At 62.4% G+C, this 18402-nt stretch overlaps 1 protein-coding gene across 1 annotated transcript; it reads left to right on the top strand.

Annotated features, from left to right (window-relative positions):
- The first annotated feature begins 329 nt into the window (after positions 1–329).
- JUP (junction plakoglobin) lies at positions 330–16939 on the top strand. The gene is made up of 14 exons (XM_054396851.1): positions 330–362; positions 9190–9419; positions 10299–10555; positions 11094–11332; positions 11747–11948; positions 12530–12674; positions 13078–13181; positions 14275–14613; positions 15029–15184; positions 15335–15454; positions 15846–15996; positions 16136–16257; positions 16531–16570; positions 16794–16939. Exons 2-14 carry the CDS (start codon positions 9197–9199, stop codon positions 16937–16939), a joined length of 2244 nt encoding a protein of 747 aa, XP_054252826.1. The 5' UTR covers positions 330–362; positions 9190–9196.
- The last annotated feature ends 1463 nt before the right edge of the window (positions 16940–18402 follow it).

Genomic DNA, 18402 nt, shown 5'->3' on the forward strand with positions numbered 1-18402 from the left:
CCCCCCCCCCGACCGAGGGTTGGGTCCTGGCCCCGCCCCGGCCCCGCCCGCTGACGTCACCAGGTGGTTCCCCCTGCCAGCCGCGCCCTTACCCGCCCGCCGCCTCGCCCCGCCCTCCCATCTCGTCGTCCAATTGCCTGCCACCGAAGGGCGGGGCGGCCGCACCCCCGCCAATAGGCAGCGAATAAACATGTCCGGAGGGGGCGGTGCCCGCGGTTGACGGGCATGCCGACGACCCAATAGCGGCTGGGGAGAGCGGGGGCGGGACGTGCGCGGGGGCGCGGAGCGGCGCGGGGGGCTGTTCGCCTTTTGTTCGGCAGCAGCGGGCGGGCGGCACCGAGCGCGGACCGAGCTCAGCGCAGGTGAGCGGGGCTGCGCCGGGGGCTGCCGTGCTGGCGGCGGGGAGGCCGAAGTGGGTCTGGGGAGCACCCGGGTCGGCCCGGCACCCGGGTCGGCCCGGGCTGGGTAGCGTCGGGGCAGGGGAGCGGCCGTGCTCGGGGCTGGAAGGAAGCGGGTGTCTGGGCTGGGCAGCATTAGCCGTCCTGGGTCGGTCTTGCCGCCGCCCGGGCCAGAACTCCCTGCCCGTGGCAGAACTGTGCGAGTGGAGCTTGTCCCGCGTCAGGCAGGGGCGAGCGACGCGGCTGTCGGTGGCCGAGCGCAGCCTGCGCGGATCCGGTCGGGCGGGTCCCCGGGGCGAGCCCCCGAGGTGGCTGCAGCTGTCCCAGCTCCGCTCCCCGCCCGGTGCTTTGGGACCTAGTTCTCCAGTTGCGGCCCCGCGCCCTGGTGCGAAGTGGAGGCAGCTCCGTTCTCCGGCACCGCCCGGGTGTGCTCGGAGTCGCTGCTCCACGGGCGAGGCCCTGGCACGCTCCTCGCCCAGGTGACCTCGGGGCTCTTACGTAAAGCTGCTTGGTGCCACTGTATCCTGAGTCACACCTGATGGCTGCGTGCTGCCGCCGCGCCCGCTCGAAGCTCCATCGGAGCCCCAGTGGTGCCACCGTCCTGCCCACGGTGCCATCATGTGCCCCTTATCTTTAGCTGGATTCACAAACTATTTACCTAAACTGAGGCTTGGAGGGAGACGAGAAGGGCTCTGAAGCAGCTCCGCCATGGGATGGAGGAGCCCAACAGCCCTGCTCTGCTTGCTTGAGGGGTGCCCAGCCGAGCCCCCTGGAGTGGCTGACAGCAGATGCCCACACGAGGAAATGTGGGGGGGGGGGGGGGGGGGGCGGGAAGGGGACGAAACTCGGCTTTTTGTCTGTGTTTGGAGAGGAGAGAGCACTCTAATTGCGTTAGCTGAGTGATTAGCTTAGTTAATCAGGTTTACAGTGCAGATAAAAAGATAATGCTGAAATGTTGCTTGGAGTTGCCCAGAGAAGGAAGCCGTAGGTTGTCCTACGAGCAACTTGGCGAGATGTTTGTACTGCCAGAGGAGTGTGAATGCCAGCTGGGAGGGCACAGCCACCTGCCAGGGACAGTCCTGGGTGGTGACCTGTGCTGCTGTTGTGCCTACACCCACTCTTGCCAAGCTGCAGTGGCTCTGCACCCCCCTAGCTTTCCTGTGATGCTGTTGGGGTGCCTGGGTGAGCCCTGTATCTGAGATGCTGCTCCCTGTCGGCTTCCTCATGCTGGAAGGCTGGTGGGGGCTGGGGGCATCCTGTGACCCAGCTGGGTCTGGCCCCCACCGTCGCTGCACCTCCTGTTCCACCCACGCTGTGCCGGTTTTGGCACTGGTGCCGCTTGCCAGCCCCGGCACCCGTCGGTCTCAGGCCCATCTGCCGCGGGGCTGTCGGGGAGCCGGGGGCGAAGCTTCTCCCTGCCAGCTGCCGTGGGGATGGAGCTGGAGCCGTGCCGGGGGCCTTCGCCCAGGGCTGTCATCCTCGCCCCGGGTGGACGCAGTGCCCACAGGGTCTGCCCCTGGCTGTGCTCTTAGGGGTTGGGTGTCCAGCCTGGCTGCCCCTTTCTGTGTCCTTGTCAGTGTCCTACCTGAGGCATCTGGGAGGGTGCTGGGCACCCATCTTTGCCTATAATCGCTTTGGAACATTTCCATAAAGTGCCACCAAATACCCAGTCTGCTGCTCGTTTGGCTGAAACAAGTTGGCCATCAGGATGGGAACGAACGGAGCTCCTGGCATCCGTGGCCGAGGGACGTTTTTCCCTCCAGGGCTGGCTCCCGTGTGGCTGATGGGGCAGGCGTAGGTCCCCAGTCCTCGGGGGGCTCCTGGGGCACCGGGGGAAGGTGAAGCAGCGCGGCGAGGCCCTGGCTTCCAGACAATGGCGTTTACAGTCTATTGTCTGGGCGGTGTGGCTGTCTTCACCGGCTCCAGGAAGCGTGTCCTTCCCGGTGGGGCCGAGTTGGGCTGCTGGGGGACGTTCTGCCAGGGCCGGGCACACGATCTATGCACCATGCCCTGAGCATTGCCCACCTCAGCAGTATGGGCAGCTCGTGGCCTGGTTGAGGTGGGGACCTTGCCGAATTTCCCCCTGTCCCGGGCTGCCTCTCGGGGTCATGTTCAGCGCTGGCCTAATCCCATTAACCCTCCCCTTTGTTTCCCCCACCTGAAATCCTTAACCGGCTCCAGCAGCTGGGGCAGGGACTGCGGTGCAGCTGCAGGGCTTTGGCTGTCTCAGCGGAGGCTGTTCCTGTGACACGATGGCTTCCCTTCAGGGTTGTGCTTTGGTGTGGGAACATTTGATGGGATCTGGCTTTCTATCACACTTCAGATCTTCAGGGTTTAAGATCAAGCTTCTGCCGGGCACAGATGGCAGAGCCCTGGGGAGCAGGGCTGCCCTTGGCCCCTGCTCTGCAGGCTGGGGAAGTGGTGAGTGAGGCTTTTTGCAGGGAACTTGCAAGACTTTAAATGCAGCATCTGCACCGAGGCTTGTGCTGGTCCTGAAGGTTTGCATTAGGCTGGCTTCTAATTAACAGAAGTTAAAAAGAAATTTAATTTTCATTAAAACATTATGAGCCTACCTTGGACTTCAGCTCTTACCTTGGTGTCAGCTGGTGCTCTTCCACCTAGACAGGGTGTGTGGGGCACAGAGCTGCGGCGTGGGTGGTGCCTCTCAGGCCTGTGAGACTGTGGGCTGGCCCTGGCTGGCTGGAAGCAGCTGGGAGAGGATACCAGGGTGGCATCGGTGCCCACTTCAGCAGGGTTGGTTTTAGCCTCCTTCCCCGCGAGTGCTGGAGGACAGCAGGGATGTGAAGGTCCAGGTGTTCCCTCTCCAGAGAAATCTCAGAACTTGACCTAAGCAGCTCATCTTAACCTGGGCTGGCTTTGGAGCTGCAGGTGCCTCAAAGGGCAGAGCTTCTCACCCTCTCTACTTCCTGCCTCTGGCTCGGGAATGCTGCCCGGCTCGTCGGTGGCTGCGGGGGAGACGAAGATGTTTTGGATTAGGCAGAGGTTTGAAATACCCTTCTAAATATGCCCGCCCTGGTGGGCTCTGCTGCAGCTGCTGGAGGCATTTCAGCACAGCTCAGTTGCTGTGCAGACAGGGCAGGAGCCTGGCACAGGCTGGTCGGGCAGCCCCGCGATGCCTGCGCTCATCTGAGCCGAGTCCTGGGGCTCCTACTTGCTGTTTTCCGAGCGTCCCACGCCTGGGTGCAGGCAGGTGAGCAGCGGAGCCCTCCCGGGGGGAGCCTGCCCTGGTGCTGGAGGGTGGCACGGACCCCCTGGTGTGGGATGTGCCGTGGTCCCACACGGATTTTGGGAGGGGTGGCTGGGCAGAGCTCGTGTGCCTGGCTGGTAGGGGAGAGACCCTCGGCCGCTGTGAGGAGCAGCTCTGCTGTAATCGCGGTGACGCGCGGGCAGAGCCCCGGTGACAAATCATTAACTTGCTCCGACAGGCCGGCTGCTGGCGGCTGTTGGTGATAATTTCTTGTGAAGCCTCTGAACTTCACAGCTGTGATGTGGTTGGATGGGGAAATTAAGCCGGGGCTCAGCGGCTCCCTGTCCCTCCCCTCTGCGGCGGCTCCTCTGGCAGCGCTGGGGCCAGGTGGCAACATCCCCTGCTTGTGGGCACCCCGAGAGGAGCTGGGAACAGCCTGTGCACCTCCAAGGCTAAATTTAAACCCTGAAATCGTTGTGTTCTTGAAGGACATTTTGTTCTTTGTGCTCTTTTGAAACAAAATAACCATTATTGTGTTTTTTATCCAGATGGAGTTATTGTGATTAATTGCACTGTGCCAGTTCCCATGGACAAGTGGCAAGTTCCCATCTTTCCCGGTAGTGTTTCTAATGAGATCAGCAAACCTTAATTGAGCAGAGGATGTGCCCACAGAGGTGATCCTGGCGTCTGTGCCAGCAGCTGGTGTGTAGGGATGGGAGGTGCACTGATAGAGACCCTGCAGGGGGCCTTCAGCATGTGAATGTCCCTAGGAAGCCCCTCCCTGGGCTGGGGTCCTGCCATGGGGCTCACTCTGGATGAGTGAGCAGGTTGGAGCTGTCAGGAGCTGTTAGCTCAGGTGCAAGCTGGGAGGAACAAGCTCTGCTGTGATGGGGAGCATCAGGCAGGGCATGGCAGAGATGTGGTGCTGCCAGGGTTGACTCTGCTGCTGGGAGCCTGGTCTTCCCACACCTGGGGGCATGTGGCACCTCCCAGGTAGCAGGGACTTTGCCACAGGGCTTTGGACAACTCAGGCCTCAGGAACAGATGAAAAATAAATGGTTTTGGAGAGGGGGAGCCCAGAAGTGGAGAGCAACTCTTGTACTCCTTGCTGCCATCTTTGAGCGACCTAAAGTTGTCAGAGCTGCTGGGGTGGCTGGAGCAGCTCTGGGCATGGGGCTGTTAGCAAGCAAAGGCCATCAGCTCCTTTGTGCAGAGGCTGGGATCTGCCAGCCTCACACCTTGCAGCCTGTTTCTGACGAGCGGCCGATCCCCCGCTGCTGTCTCCTCATTAAACTTCGAGCCGCTCTCGTTCGCCTTTGAATTCTCCACTTATCTTCCCTGGAAAGTCCCTTTGAAAGGGCTCCTGGTAGCCGGCATCTGACTCTAACACTTCCCATTGATGCTGGCGAGGTCTTGAAAAGCTCCTTTCTGTGCTGCTCCTGCGAAGGGTCCTCTTCAGAACCACTGAAGCTTTTGTGTGCTGCTGGAGCAATTGTGGGGTCTGCGGGAGCTCCGGTAGCCTTCGGTGCAGCAGTGTCACTTCTGGGTGCCTCTGGGCTGGGGGGGTGCAGATGCTGGGGGACTAGGGGGTGCAGGTCTCCGGAGTACACCGAGCCCTGGGTCGCCTTGCTCCAGGAGAGCTCCAGTGCTGTGGCTGTCGATGCTGCTCCCCCCACACGGCTGTCATCCTCCGGCTGCTCCGGCAGGGTGGGGAGGGCTGGGAATGGCTTGCCTGTGGCGTAAGTGCCTCAGAAATAGAGGCTCTGCTCGGGTTGCAGTTATTGAATTGCCTTAACCGCCTCTTTCCGCTTCTCAGAAGCCTTAAGTGACTCTAATTGCAGCCGCTCGCACACCTCGGCAGCTGAGCTCAGCCCCCCGCGCTGCAGCCCTCAGCGGGGGCAACTGCCGGGCAGGATCCGGGGCAGGATGGGGCTGTGGCACCCCCTCGGCTGGCATCCCACACTGGGTTGGGCAGCACAGAGGAAGTGAGGGTCGGCATGATGGACTCAAGCTGCTCCTTGCACCCCCTGACTATAGCCCTTGGTGCCCACTGCTGTGCAGCCTCAGCCTGGCATGTGGGGTGCTCTGTGCCCTGCACTTGCTTGCTTAGGGGTGACAGCCCCAGGGTCCTGCTGACCATCAGGTCCTCAGGCAAGAGCTGTCCTTGCATGAGGTAGCTCATGGCTGCCCTGCTGCTGGGCAGCTCATCTGTGTCCTGCCTGGGTGAGGCTGAAGGCTCCTGCAGCAGCCGGAGGGAAGGGCTGGGCAGGCCTGGGGCTGTGTGTTTGCCAGAGACTTCCTCCCAGACGGTGTCCCGCGGGGGTAATGCTGCCTGGACACCGATCAAATGGCTCTGGGGGCGGATGAGCTGCTGGCTGGTGCCCTGCAGCTGCAGGAGCTTCCTCTGCCTGTGGGAAGTGGTGGGAGAGGAATTAACCTTGTCCTGCCTCTCCCCTGCAGTGGGGTGGTTGAAGCCTCTGCCTGCCCCATGTGCCACAGCTGAAGCTTCTCCATGCAGCTTAACTCATTCCCTATTCTGATGTTGGAGGTTCCCTTCTCCCTCCTCACAACCTGCTGGCCCCCCAGGACAGCCCCAGATCCAACCCCTGCCCCTCCTTCCTGCATGAGCCACTGCCCTTCACTGCTGGTGAAGGCCTAGGGATGATGGAGGTCCTGGCCCACTGCAGCCATTCACCATCCAAAGCATCACTAGTGACCTGGGGTCAGCATCCCCTGCCTCTGGCACTGCTGTCTCCCTGATCCTGCTGAGGAAGAGGGAGGACAGCTGAGGACAGGGCTGCTGTGGGAAAAGCTGGTGTCAGGCATCTGGCCCCTGCTGAGTGATGAGCAGAGGATACTTGACACAGCGTTCAGAAAATGTCACTGCTGGGGTGTCTGACATTTGCTCTGCTGGCCCTGGCACCTCAGCTGTTGCTGGCCTGGCTGCCTGCCTGTGGTGAGGAGCAAACCCTGCAGGGGCTGCTGGTGGGGAATTGATGCTCCAGGGTGCTGCATTCAGCAAGGTGCCTATGAGCCCTTCTGGGAGGCTCCTGGAACTCCCCAAGCCATGTAACACCCATGCCCATGGCCCCTCTCCTCTGCTGCAGGGCAGCAGGCTCAGACAGGTCTGACATGGTGCTGCACTCCTGCTTGGAGCTTGTCTGGGGCTAATCGCCTGAGCTGGTGTCTGGGATCTGAGGAGCTTTGCTGGCTTTTGATGTCCCTGGGGTGCCAGCGGTGCAGATGAAGGGGATGGGGGGGGGGTGGCTCATGCATAATGCAGGGCTCTAAGAAGGCAGTGGCTGAGCTCAACTCAAGGAGGTTGAAAAATTAAGTGGCGTGTCAAATGCCTGTGAATTGTAGAGCAGACATTGCTGGTCAACCAACAGCTCCTCCTGCCAGCTCCCTGCTGTCTGGTGGTCCCTGCCCCATCTGTCTGGGTTCTTAGGGTCCTTGCAACCCCTTCACAGGGGCAGGGAGCTTCCCCAAGGGCCTTCTGTCCCCTTGTCCATCCCCATCCAGATGCTGCTGACCCTTTGGCCACACTCCTGATGCTGGGGCTTTGCATGCCAGCCGGATGGCTCACATGAGCTCCTGCACCGTGGCACTGACCCAAATGGTGCCAGCAGAATGCTCTCCTGCCGCCCTGCTTGCTTGGGCACGGCTTGGCACTGCTTTCCTTGGGTTTCCCAACACCCTTGGAGGGTCTTCCTCCACGGCCCGGGTGTGCCAGCCGGACGGACTCGCTCTCCCCAGCAGCGCTGCAGCAGCTCAGGGCTACAGGCAGCGGGTGCGCGGCACCATGGCACTCCCAGCTCGGCATGGGCTGTCCTGGCCAAACCCTGCTCTGGTACGGGGTGGGGAGCGGGGCAGGGCTCGCCCCGGGTGCCGTGCGTCACGTATGGTCCTGCTGCACCGAGCGGATCCTCCCTCCAGCTCCCCGCCGTGGAACTGAGCTGCCCGCGCCGGGCTCCGTCAGCGGCCCCGCACCTCCTGCCTCGGAGCATGCATAATGCATCAGCCCCGAGCCGCAGCACTTGGGCTGTAGATTGCTGTTCCACAGCTCCAAACAGATCGAACTGACAGGAGCGGTGCCCTGCGGTGCTTCCGGGAAGGTGGCTTGGGAGGGGGCAGACAGGGACGTGGTGTGATGCAGGGGGATGAGGGCATGGTGGGGCTCCTGCCCGCCCACTGCTGCCCGGGAATGAACGTTCGTGCCCAGGCTGAGGTTCGTCCCTGCGAGCTCTGTCCTGTGCCGCGCCTTGGGAAGAGTCGGCAGCGCTGGGGCGAGCTGTGCCAAGCCTGTGCCCGCTGTGCCCTGCCGGGGCACCCCACGCACGCCGCATCCTCAGCCACCACCTGACGCCCTGACTCAGCCACCGGCCTGCTGGGGAACTGGGGCTGGCAGGGGGCTCGTTTCCCGTTCCCCTCGCTCCCTGGGGAGGGTGCTGGGGCTGGCTGCACCAGCCTGGCAGGGCCCTGTGATCCCCGAGCTGTGCTGCTGGCTGGAGTGCTGCCAGGGGTGCGTGGCCACCCTGGTCCAGCTTGCTGTATGAATCAGTGCTGGTGGAGGTGGTAATTAGAGCTCTGCTGGGAAGCGCTGTTGGTGCTGCACCCAGCTGCTGCTTTTGCCTCTTATCACCGCTGAAACTCTGACTCATCCTCATCCTCGCTCCTGCGTGGCTGGAGGAAGGGGCAGGAATGCCAGTGGGTGCCTGGATGATGGGTCAGCGGTGGTGGGGCTGGCTGGGCCCTGTCTCCATTCCCCCATCCCATCCTCTTCCTCCCCTCCTGGCTGTGCTGTGGGGCTGGTGACTCAGAGCCCTGCAGCGTCTGCTGTTGAGCTCTGGGGCAAATCCCTGAGTCTCCATCCCTCTGCATCCCCAAATTAAAGAGAAGGGAAGCCCAGCCCTGCTCGAAGCAACCTCAGCTGGTTTGTCCTGTGTCTGGGATGTGCTGGGCTGCCCTGTCCTGGCATCATGCAGCCATGGGGTGGTGCTCAGCCCAGCGTGGGGAGCACACAGCCCCCAGACCATGCCATGGGCACCCATGGTGCTGAGCACCCATGGGAGATCTGGGCTGGTGGCTTCTCCTAGTTGTTTTTAAGGGTTTTAGGAGCGTCCCAGAGGACTTCCAAAAACATTCAGTTAGCTCTTGGAGCTCCTGCCCTGTGGCTGTCCCCACAGCTCTCTGTCAGCTCCTGGCTCTGGTGCTGGTCTTTACAACGCCTGTGGGCAGCAGGCTGGGTCTGGAGTGGGTTTGGGGGTCTGTCTGCGGGGTCCCTGCACACACCTTGGCTGCTGAGGCAGTGAGACAGCGCTGGTGAGACTCAGGCAGCCACGGCTCGTGTCTGAACAGGAGCAGCAAAGTGCTGAGCTGTGTGTTCGTCATCCCGGAGCCGCCTTTCATCTGGCGTGGGGGAGGAGGGCAGATAGGGATCGGCTCCAGCTGCTCCTTGTGGGCTGTGCCGGGGCCAGCTGCATGCTGGGGGCTGCCCTACGGTTCGGTGCATGAAGGGGTAAGAGGGTTCTGCTGCAGGTGGGCTCTGCCAGAGGCCTAACTTCCGCCCCCTGTGCCCCGCAGAGCAGCCATGGAGGTGATGAACATGATGGAGCAGCCGATCAAGGTGACGGAGTGGCAGCAAACCTACACCTATGACTCGGGGATCCACTCTGGTGTCAACACCCAGGTGCCCTCGGTCAGCAGCAAGTGCCACGGGGACGATGATGAGGTCTATGGCAAGCAGTACACCATCAAGAAGACCACCACGAGTTATTGCCAGGGGGGAGGCCAGAGCCAGAGCCAAGTGCAAGGTAGGGGCCATGGGGATGCACACTTCCATGGGGTCAGCTGCTTGACTCCAGCCTTCCTCTTCCTCCATGAACTGTGTTCCTTCTGGGCTCTCCTCCATGCCACCTTCCATGCACCGGAAGCTGTTGCTGTCTAAAATCTACTCCCTCCTGTTGTCCTTCCTCACACCAAGAGGCTCTTGCATGAGGGGGGTGCACAGCCAGCCGGCACTGGTGCTGAGCTGGGCACACATCCGAGCGCCAGTGGCTTGGCTCAGGATGGGAACAGCTGATCCCAGCCCATGGATCTGCTCCCTGCCTGTCTGCGTGCTCGGAGCCTGTCTCAGGAGCCTGTCTCAGCGTGGCTGGCAGCAAGGAAGCTTGTCCAGCTGGGTAAGGGTGAAGCAGAGGTGCAGCTCAGGAGCCAGGGAGCTGCTTCCCCCTGGCAGAAGCCATCACTTGCCCTCAGTGATGGGCTGGGGAAGGTTCAGTCACTGGTTCCTTGATGGGGAAGAGCCCTGTGGGGAGGGATGAGCCCTCCTGAGCCCCGTGTGGTCTCTGTGCCACATGGGTGGGGATGTTTGGGACACAACATCTCCATCCCTCAGGTTGTGCTGGTCCTGGCATCCTTAACCTTCTCTGTCCTTCTGATCCCCAGTGCCAGCTGGTCTCAAGTTGCAGATACCCTTCATGTTTTAATTACTGGGGCTTGTATGACAACTGCCTCATCAGGCTGCTAGTTGGATGTTGTCTTACCTGGGCGCTGCTGTGGCTGCCTGCACTTTGAAGCAGCAGCTCTGTGCTGGCACTGCTGACGCTGCTCCTGCAGCGCTGCAGAGCAGGGTTGGGGGTACTCCTCAGGGTGGGGGCCAAGCCTGACACTGCTTCCCCCACATCCCACAGCAGCAGACATGGAGGCTCAGCTGGCCATGACCCGTGCCCAGCGCGTGAGGGCTGCCATGTACCCCGAGACAGTGGAGGATCGCTCGCTGCTGCTCAGCACCCAGCTGGAGGGGCAGCAGACCAACGTGCAGCGCCTGGCAGAGCCCTCCCAGATGCTCAAGTCTGCCATCGTGCACCTCATCAACTACCAGGACGACGCCGAGCTGGCCACCCGTGCCATCCCTGAGCTCACCAAGCTGCTCAATGACGAGGACCCGGTAAGGGAGCCTGGTCTGCTGTGCCTGGCTCTGGGCTTTCAGCTGCTGGGCACACAGCTGTCCTTGCTGGGCTCTATGGCTGCCACCCAGCTCCTTCCTCTTGACTCAGCTCTGTGGTTGCCTCCATCCTGCCCACCCACAGCCTGCCCTCTGCTGGGACATGCCCTGGCCTTACTCTGATGCTGAGTGCTTCTTATCAGCTCTCTCTCTGCTTCCCACCCCTGCCCTCTTGCTTCCCATCTCTGCAGCCCAACACCATGCCTGTGTGCTGCCCACTGCTGCCCCTCAAGCATGGCAGATGAGGACTATTGAGCACACCCATCCTTGCCAGCACTGCTCTGCCAGCTCTGTCTGGCATGATGTGCAGTAGCCTCGGGCCAGCTCTCACCTGGCATAGCAAGATCCTTCCTGCTCCTTGTGTGCTGGATGGCAGTGGGAGCTGCTGCCTCTTGTGTGCTGGGTGGCAGTGGGAGCTGCTGCCTCTTGTGTGCTGGGTGGCAGGGGGAGCTGCTGCCCCTCACCAGCCCTTGGCCCACAGGTGGTGGTCAGCAAGGCTGCCATGATCGTGAACCAGCTCTCCAAGAAGGAGGCCTCGCGCCGGGCGCTAATGCAGTCGCCGCAGGTGGTGGCAGCTGTGGTGAGGACCATGCAGAGCACGAGCGACCTGGACACTGCTCGCTGCACCACCAGCATCCTGCACAACCTCTCCCACCACCGTGAGGGGCTGCTCTCCATCTTCAAATCCGGTGGTATCCCAGCCCTGGTCAGGATGCTGAGGTAGGAGCCTGCTGAAGGGGGGTCCTGAGAAGGTGGCAGAGCCTGGCTGGGAGCAGAGCAGGGCAGGGCTCCTGCCACCCCCAGAGCTGGGTCCTGCTCCTGTTCACTCCAACACAAGGCAATGGCAGACCCTGAGCCCTCCAGCCTGAGACAGCCCCAGGGTTTTGCTGCGTCTGGCACCCATGTGGGGCAGGAGGAGGGCAGCGACTCCCCACGTCCATGCCCATGGAGCTGGGACTCAGTCTCTGCACTGTCCTGAGGGGCAGGTGCCCCCTCCTGCAGGGCCACAGAACGTGGTGACCCCTACCAGGTCCTGCTGAGAGGTGCTGGCTGGGAGCTGGGCTGGAGGCAGGCTGCAACCCGGGGAGCCAGAGGCAGCTGCCTGCACTGAGGTGGCTCTGTGCCTGCCTGCAGCTCGCCGGTGGAGTCTGTCCTCTTCTATGCCATCACCACCCTGCACAACCTGCTGCTGTACCAGGAGGGTGCCAAGATGGCTGTGCGCCTGGCAGACGGCCTGCAGAAGATGGTTCCCCTGCTGAACAAGAACAACCCCAAGTTCTTGGCCATCACCACCGACTGCCTGCAGCTCCTCGCCTATGGCAACCAGGAGAGCAAGGTGGGAGCAGGGGCTGGGGCTGCTCCTGCTCCCCAGGACCCTGCTGGAGGGAGGGCAGCAGCTGGGTGCTTGCTCAACCTCACTCCTCACAGACAGGATCCTGGGAGGTAGGGGTGGGGGCTCCTACCCTTGTGCCAGCCTGTGTGCCCCACAGCCAGCAGCAGGGCAGCTGTGCCCATCTGCACCCCTGGCAGGTGGCATGTCCCCAGCAGCAGGCTGCCCCAGCTGGACTAGTGGATCAGCTCCTGCCAGGCTCCAGGCACTACCTCTGTCCTTTGCCTGCTCCTCTCCTACACACCAGGAGTCATCCTGGCCTCACAGAGGTCTCTGGACCTGCTCTGACAGTGGCTGGGCAGGAGGCTGCTGCTTGCACCCAGCGCAAGGTGCAGGACCTCAGTGTGCAGGGCCGGGGGGTGCTGGGACAGTGCATGGCCCCAGCAGGGGTGACCTGAAGCACCTCTGTGTGCCAAGGGCTTGGACCTTCTGCCTGCCCTGTGTCCTGGCACGAGCTGGGGCAACCAGGGTGGTCGTGCCCCTGGCCCAGAGCTGCCACACCCGAGCCTGCCCCTTCTGTCCTGCAGTTGATAATTTTGGCCAACGGAGGACCCCAGGCCCTGGTGCAGATCATGCGCAGCTACAACTACGAGAAGCTGCTCTGGACCACGAGCAGGGTGCTGAAGGTGCTGTCTGTCTGCCCCAGCAACAAGCCTGCCATCGTGGAGGCTGGTGAGAGGGGATGGGCACTGTGCCAGAGCTGGGGGCATGTGGGAGGAGGGTGCTGGGGTCAGGATGGTGCAGCTGAGGGTCCCCACTCACAGCTGATGTGGGAGATGGGCAGGAGCCTTCTACAGCCAGGGGAAACCACCTGTGTGTGGCCTGGTTTCTGGCTCTGAAGGGCTGCTGAGGTGCTTTCCTGGCACCCTGTGTGGGCAGGATCTGGCCTGGCTGGCCAGGAGCTCTCTACCCACACCACGTTTGGCTGTTGCTAAGCCCTGAGGCTGTGTCGTGTGCTGGAGGCATTGCCCAGGTGGTGCCCAGCCCACGCTCACCACACAGACCTCCTGTCCCTCCCTTCTCACTGCTGGGGCAGCTTTTGGGCGTTCTCTGATGGCTTCTCCTTCCCTTGCAGGTGGCATGCAGGCGTTGGGCAAGCATCTGACCAGCTCCAGCCCCAGGCTGGTGCAGAACTGTCTCTGGACCCTGCGAAACCTCTCTGATGTGGCTACCAAGCAGGTGAGCCTGCAGGACCCTGAGCTGTGCAGCTCAGCCCTCACCAGCTACCCTCCAGCCACCCCCTGGTGCCACTTTCAGCCCCTGGCTGCTGTGGCAGTGTGTGCCTGGCAGAGTGAGGGGATGCCCAGCTGTGCCCAAGCCTTGCTGCAGCAGGGGTTTGCCTGGTGTCACAGGAAGCTATGCACTGCCCATGGCCCTTCCACTGCCAGCAGTAGATCACACACCCCATGGGGCATCTCTGAGACCTTGGCTTGATCTGGGCAGCCCCCAGCAGTGTGCCCAGGCACTGGCTGCTCTCTTGGCTCCCTGCCCAGCAAGGGAGATGCCACCAGAGCTGCTGTGGAGGTGCTGTGCCCTTAGGGCTGTGTGGCAGCTGCTGTGAGGTGACCCCAGCTCTGCTCTCTGGAATTGCTGTCCCCAGCCCTTTGCTGCCTCTTGACACGTTCCCCATCTGCTGGAGCAGCCTCTGCTGCAGAGCAGTGCCTGATGCAGTCTGGAAAATATTTGGGCTGGCATGGAACCATCCCTGGCTCTGCTGCGGAGTGGGGGATGAGACCATGGCAGCTTTAACTCCTTCCTGCCCTGCTGCTGGCTGCCTGCCAGCATGGCTGGGACTGGAGTCACCCCAGGACTGTTTGGGGAGCACCCAAAATGCTTTGTTTGCATTTCCCAGCATAGAAAAGCTGCTGGAGATGCTTCACTCCCAGTAAAGCTCAGTTAGGAGCCTGCTGCTGCTGCTGTGCTGGAGGCTTGGGGCAGCAGCTCTGGCAGCAGGGAGCTGGGAAAGGCTGAGTGTTGGGGGGGCGGGGCACAGATGTTGCTTCTCCCACCACTGCTACAGGTGCAGATCCAGGGGGTGCATGGGGCTGGGGCCTGCAGCAGGGGCTGTGTGAGCAGCCCACACCAGCCTGGGTCTTGAGGGGACTGGGTGCCAGGTCTGGGAGGAAGAGCTCAGCTGGGGCTGGATCCTCTCTGCCAATGGCCGGAGGGTGGATGTGAGGCTGCAGCCCAGGCACTGCCTGAGCCCAGAGCTGGCTGTGCTGGGGCTGTGCTGGGGCTGTGCTGGTGCTGGGCTGATCTCCTGCCCCTGCAGGAGGGCCTGGATGGCGTCCTCAAGATCCTGGTGAACCAGCTGAGCTCCGACGACGTGAACGTGCTGACCTGTGCCACCGGCACCCTCTCCAACCTCACCTGCAACAACAGCAAGAACAAGACACTGGTGACGCAGTCCAATGGGGTGGAGGCCCTGATCCATACCATCCTGCGGGCAGGGGACAAGGAGGACATCACCGAGCCAGCCGTCTGCGCCCTGCGCCACCTCACCAGCCGGCACCCCGAGGCCGAGATGGCACAGAACTCCGTGCGCCTCAACTACGGCATCCCTGCCATCGTCAAGCTGCTCAACCAGCCCAACCAGTGGCCACTGGTCAAGGTCAGAGGCTGAGGGGGTGCCAGGGGCTGGAGGAGGCCAGGGGCTGGGCTCCAGTGAGCTGCCGCTGGTTGCTGGCCCCTGGTGGGAGGTGCTGCCAAGGGGCCTTGAGCTGTGCCTGGAGCCCTGGGCAGTCCTGGTGCCACTGTGCCACTGCCTTGATGGCAGCTGATAGAGGAAGCAGCTCCTAGCTGGGGTCGATGCTCCTGGCTGGGGTCGATGCTCCTGGCTGGGGTCAGAGCTCCTGGCAGCCTCTCCTGGATCTGGTGTGGGAGGAAGCTGAAGCCACGCTGCCCATGGGGTGGGGTGGGACAGGGATGGGACTGGGGCATGGCAGGCAGGCCCTGTGGGGGTCACATGCTGCTGTGATCGTTGGTCAAGACAAATCTCTCTTTCCTCCCCTGCTCCTCTCCCCTAGGCTACCATAGGTCTGATCCGCAACCTGGCTCTGTGCCCAGCCAACCATGCCCCTCTCCAGGAGGCTGCTGTCATCCCCCGCCTGGTCCAGCTGCTGGTCAAGGCTCACCAGGATGCCCAGCGGCATGCAGCAGCTGGCACGCAGCAGCCATACACAGTGAGTCCTTGTGGCAGGGTCTGCCAGGGGTACCCCTCCACCTAAGCCAACCTGTCCCTGGAGCTTGTCCCCATGCTCAGGGTGGTTGTAGCCTGGCACAGGACACAGTGGCTGCTCCAGGGCCCCAGCTGAGCATTTGTGCCCTGGCAGGATGGAGTGAAGATGGAGGAGATCGTGGAGGGGTGCACAGGGGCACTGCACATCCTGGCCCGGGACCCCATGAACCGCATGGAGATCTTCCGCCTCAACACCATCCCTCTCTTCGTGCAGGTCAGGGGCTGGAGGGTGTGGGGGGCTGCCCTTTGCCACCTGCCAGCTGCTGGCACAGCCCCGTGGTGCCAGGGCCAAGGCGCTGGGGTGCTGGGCTGGTGGCAATATGTGTGTCAGGCTGGGTCGGGAGCAGGGCATGCCCTGGCTGGCTGCCTGTTGCGGGCACCGCTGCCTGTTGCGGGCACCGCTGCCTGACACTGGCACCGCTGCCTGACGTGGGCACCGCTGCCTGACGCTGGCACCGCTGCCTGACGTGGGCACCGCTGCCTGACGCTGGCACCACTGCCTGACGTGGACACCGCTGCCTGATGCTGGCACCACTGCCTGAAGTGGGCACTGCTGCCTGACACTGGCACCACTGCCTGACGCTGGCACCTCTGTCTGCTGGCAGCTTCTCTACTCGCCCGTGGAGAACATCCAGCGCGTGGCTGCTGGTGTCCTGTGCGAGCTGGCACAGGACAAGGAGGCTGCGGATGCCATCGATGCGGAGGGCGCCTCGGCCCCACTGATGGAGCTGCTGCACTCCAGGAATGAGGGCACAGGTGAGTGCTGCTGTGCCAGGCCCTGTGCCAGAGCTCTCTGCCACCTGGTGTCACCCCAGCTGCAGCCAGATGGGGGTTTGTGGTGCTTGGGTGCCAGCGGGCAGCAGGAGCTGAGGGTGCTGCTGCCCCTGCCCTGCAGCCACCTACGCAGCTGCTGTGCTCTTCCGCATCTCGGAGGACAAGAACCCTGACTACCGCAAGAGAGTCTCCGTGGAGCTCACCAACTCCCTCTTCAAGCACGACCCAGCAGCCTGGGAGGCGGTGAGCACCCTGCTGGGCACCCCACCGGGCACCCCTACTGGCCTCTTCCCCTGGAATGGCACCGTCCTGCCCCCCAAAGCTGCTGCTGCTGCCTCCACCACGGCTTGGATGGCAGCGACCAGCAAGTGTGGGCAGGTGGGGGGTGGGAGGGCTGTGGCAGCCCTGGGTCATGGTACCCTCTGCCCAGGGTGGGGCTGGGCACTTTGGCACCCCTGAGCATGGGGCACACGTGAGCACAAATCCCCTCTTCACTTGTGCTAACTCCTTTCCTAGGCTCAGAGCATGATCCCCATCAACGAGCCCTACTCTGATGGTGAGTATGGCACCTGGGTACCTCCTCAGGCTGGGCTCTGGTGGGGCAGGTGCCTCCAGGGGCTCAGGGGGGACGGGTTGGGGGTGGGTTGCCTTTAGGTGGGTGGGTGGCAGAACCATGTGCCACACACTGCTACAGGCTGGGGGGACTGGGAGAGAGGTTGTCGAGGCCTGGAGAAGGCTCTTGGTGGCAGGAGCTGAGGTGGGCATGACCCTTCCTGCAGAGCTGGACCCTGGCTACCGCCCAATGTACTCTGGTGACATCCCCCTGGACCCCATGGACATGCACATGGACATGGACGGAGACTACCCCATGGACGCCTACAGCGATGGCGTCCGGGCACCCTTCGCCGACCACATGCTGGCCTAACCCTCCCCATCCCCACCCCGCACCAGGTGGGGGCTGCCGGGTACCCGGGGGGTGGGCACACAGCCCTGGAGCTGGGTGGGGGGCTGGGGGAGGCAGGGCTGGCTGCTGGCACCTGGTGCTGCTGTGGGGTCCCTGGTGCTGCTGTGGGGTCCCTGGTGGTGCCATGGGGTCCCTGGTGCTGCTGTGGGGTCCCTGGTGCTGCTGTGGGGTCCCTGGTGGTGCTGTGGGGACCCTGGTGGTGCCATGGGGTCTCTGATGGTGCCATGGGGTCGCTGATGCTGCCATGAGTCATTGCCCCCGGGGCTCAGGGGACTCTGTTCTCCTCCCCCAGGTGCTAACCGCAGCCCCCTGCCACCCGCAGGTGTTTTCTCCGTACGGCAGAAGGTTCCCAGAGCTGAGCATTCACAAGAAGGACTTGGCAGACAGAAGTGCCTGAGAAGACCAAACTTTGCCATTCCCACCAGAGGTTTTATTTTTAAATTTTTTTTTTCTTCACTGGGGAGCTGTGGGGAGGATGCTTCCTCCTGGGACTGCTCCCAGCACCTCCAGCTGCCTCCAGCAGCCCAGATGCTGTTTCTGAAGCTTTAAGCCCCCTGCCCCTGGGGCAGCCTTTTCTATGGAGAGATTTTTCTTCTTTTGTTATTTTCCATACGGTGCCAACTTCGCCACCTTTCCGTCTGTGCTTTGTAAGCTCCCCCCTGTGTCCTGCGTGTCAGTGTGCTAGGAGAGGGATCTGACATGGGAAAGCCCTTTGCTTTTGGGAAGCTCTAACTCAGGCCAGCCCAGAGTTTGCTGGAGCCCAAGGGTGCTGTGTCCAGGCCCTTGGCTGTGCCCCCAGGGTGCCCATGGGTTCGTTCTTACCAATCAACCCTTGGGGAGCTGACTTTGTGCCCTGCCTACCCTCCCAGTACCCCTAGAGGAGTGACTCCAGCGTTAGGAACTGTATCCCTGTACTGATCTCTGTTGCACATTTTCAGCCCTTTCCCCTCTTTTTGGTGAGTGGTGTTCCCCTGCCCTCCCCCCCTGGCTGACACATCTGAAGAGGCTCTGGCCCTGGCAGTGCCACCGCAGAGGGAGGGACACTTCCTGGAGCGTGGCTCAGGAATGAAAGATTTTATTATTTCTGTGAGTTGATTTGGTTGGGGTTTTTTTTGTATAGACCAAAGCAAAGAATAAAAGAAGCCTCCCAAGCCCCATGGTGCCCTGAGCCTCTTCTGTCTCCTGGGGAAGGTCCACGCTGAGGTTGCAGCCAGGGTGCTGGTGGCTGGCACCCTGCTCGAGCCAGGTGCTGGCAATTCCCTCCCATGGGGCTCAGCTCGTCACCTGCTCTGCCCCAGCTTTGCCTGGGTTGGGTCCCCCTGGTGTTTGGCAAGGCACAAGCTACCTACTCTCAGCCCAGTGGCACCAGCAGCCAGCCCTGCACCCAGCCATGGCACCAGCCCCTCACTCACTGAAGGCAAAAC

Source organism: Indicator indicator, chromosome 39 (assembly GCF_027791375.1).
Source record: "Indicator indicator isolate 239-I01 chromosome 39, UM_Iind_1.1, whole genome shotgun sequence".
Lineage (NCBI taxonomy): Eukaryota > Metazoa > Chordata > Aves > Piciformes > Indicatoridae > Indicator > Indicator indicator.

Coding starts and splice junctions, on each gene's coding strand:
- JUP (XM_054396851.1), top strand. CDS start 9,197: ATGGAGGTGATGAACATGATGGAGCAGCCGATCAAGGTGACGGAGTGG. Junction 14,614..15,028: donor ACCAGTGGCCACTGGTCAAG/GTCAGAGGCTGA, acceptor CCTCTCCCCTAG/GCTACCATAGGTCTGATCCG. Junction 16,571..16,793: donor CAACGAGCCCTACTCTGATG/GTGAGTATGGCA, acceptor CCCTTCCTGCAG/AGCTGGACCCTGGCTACCGC.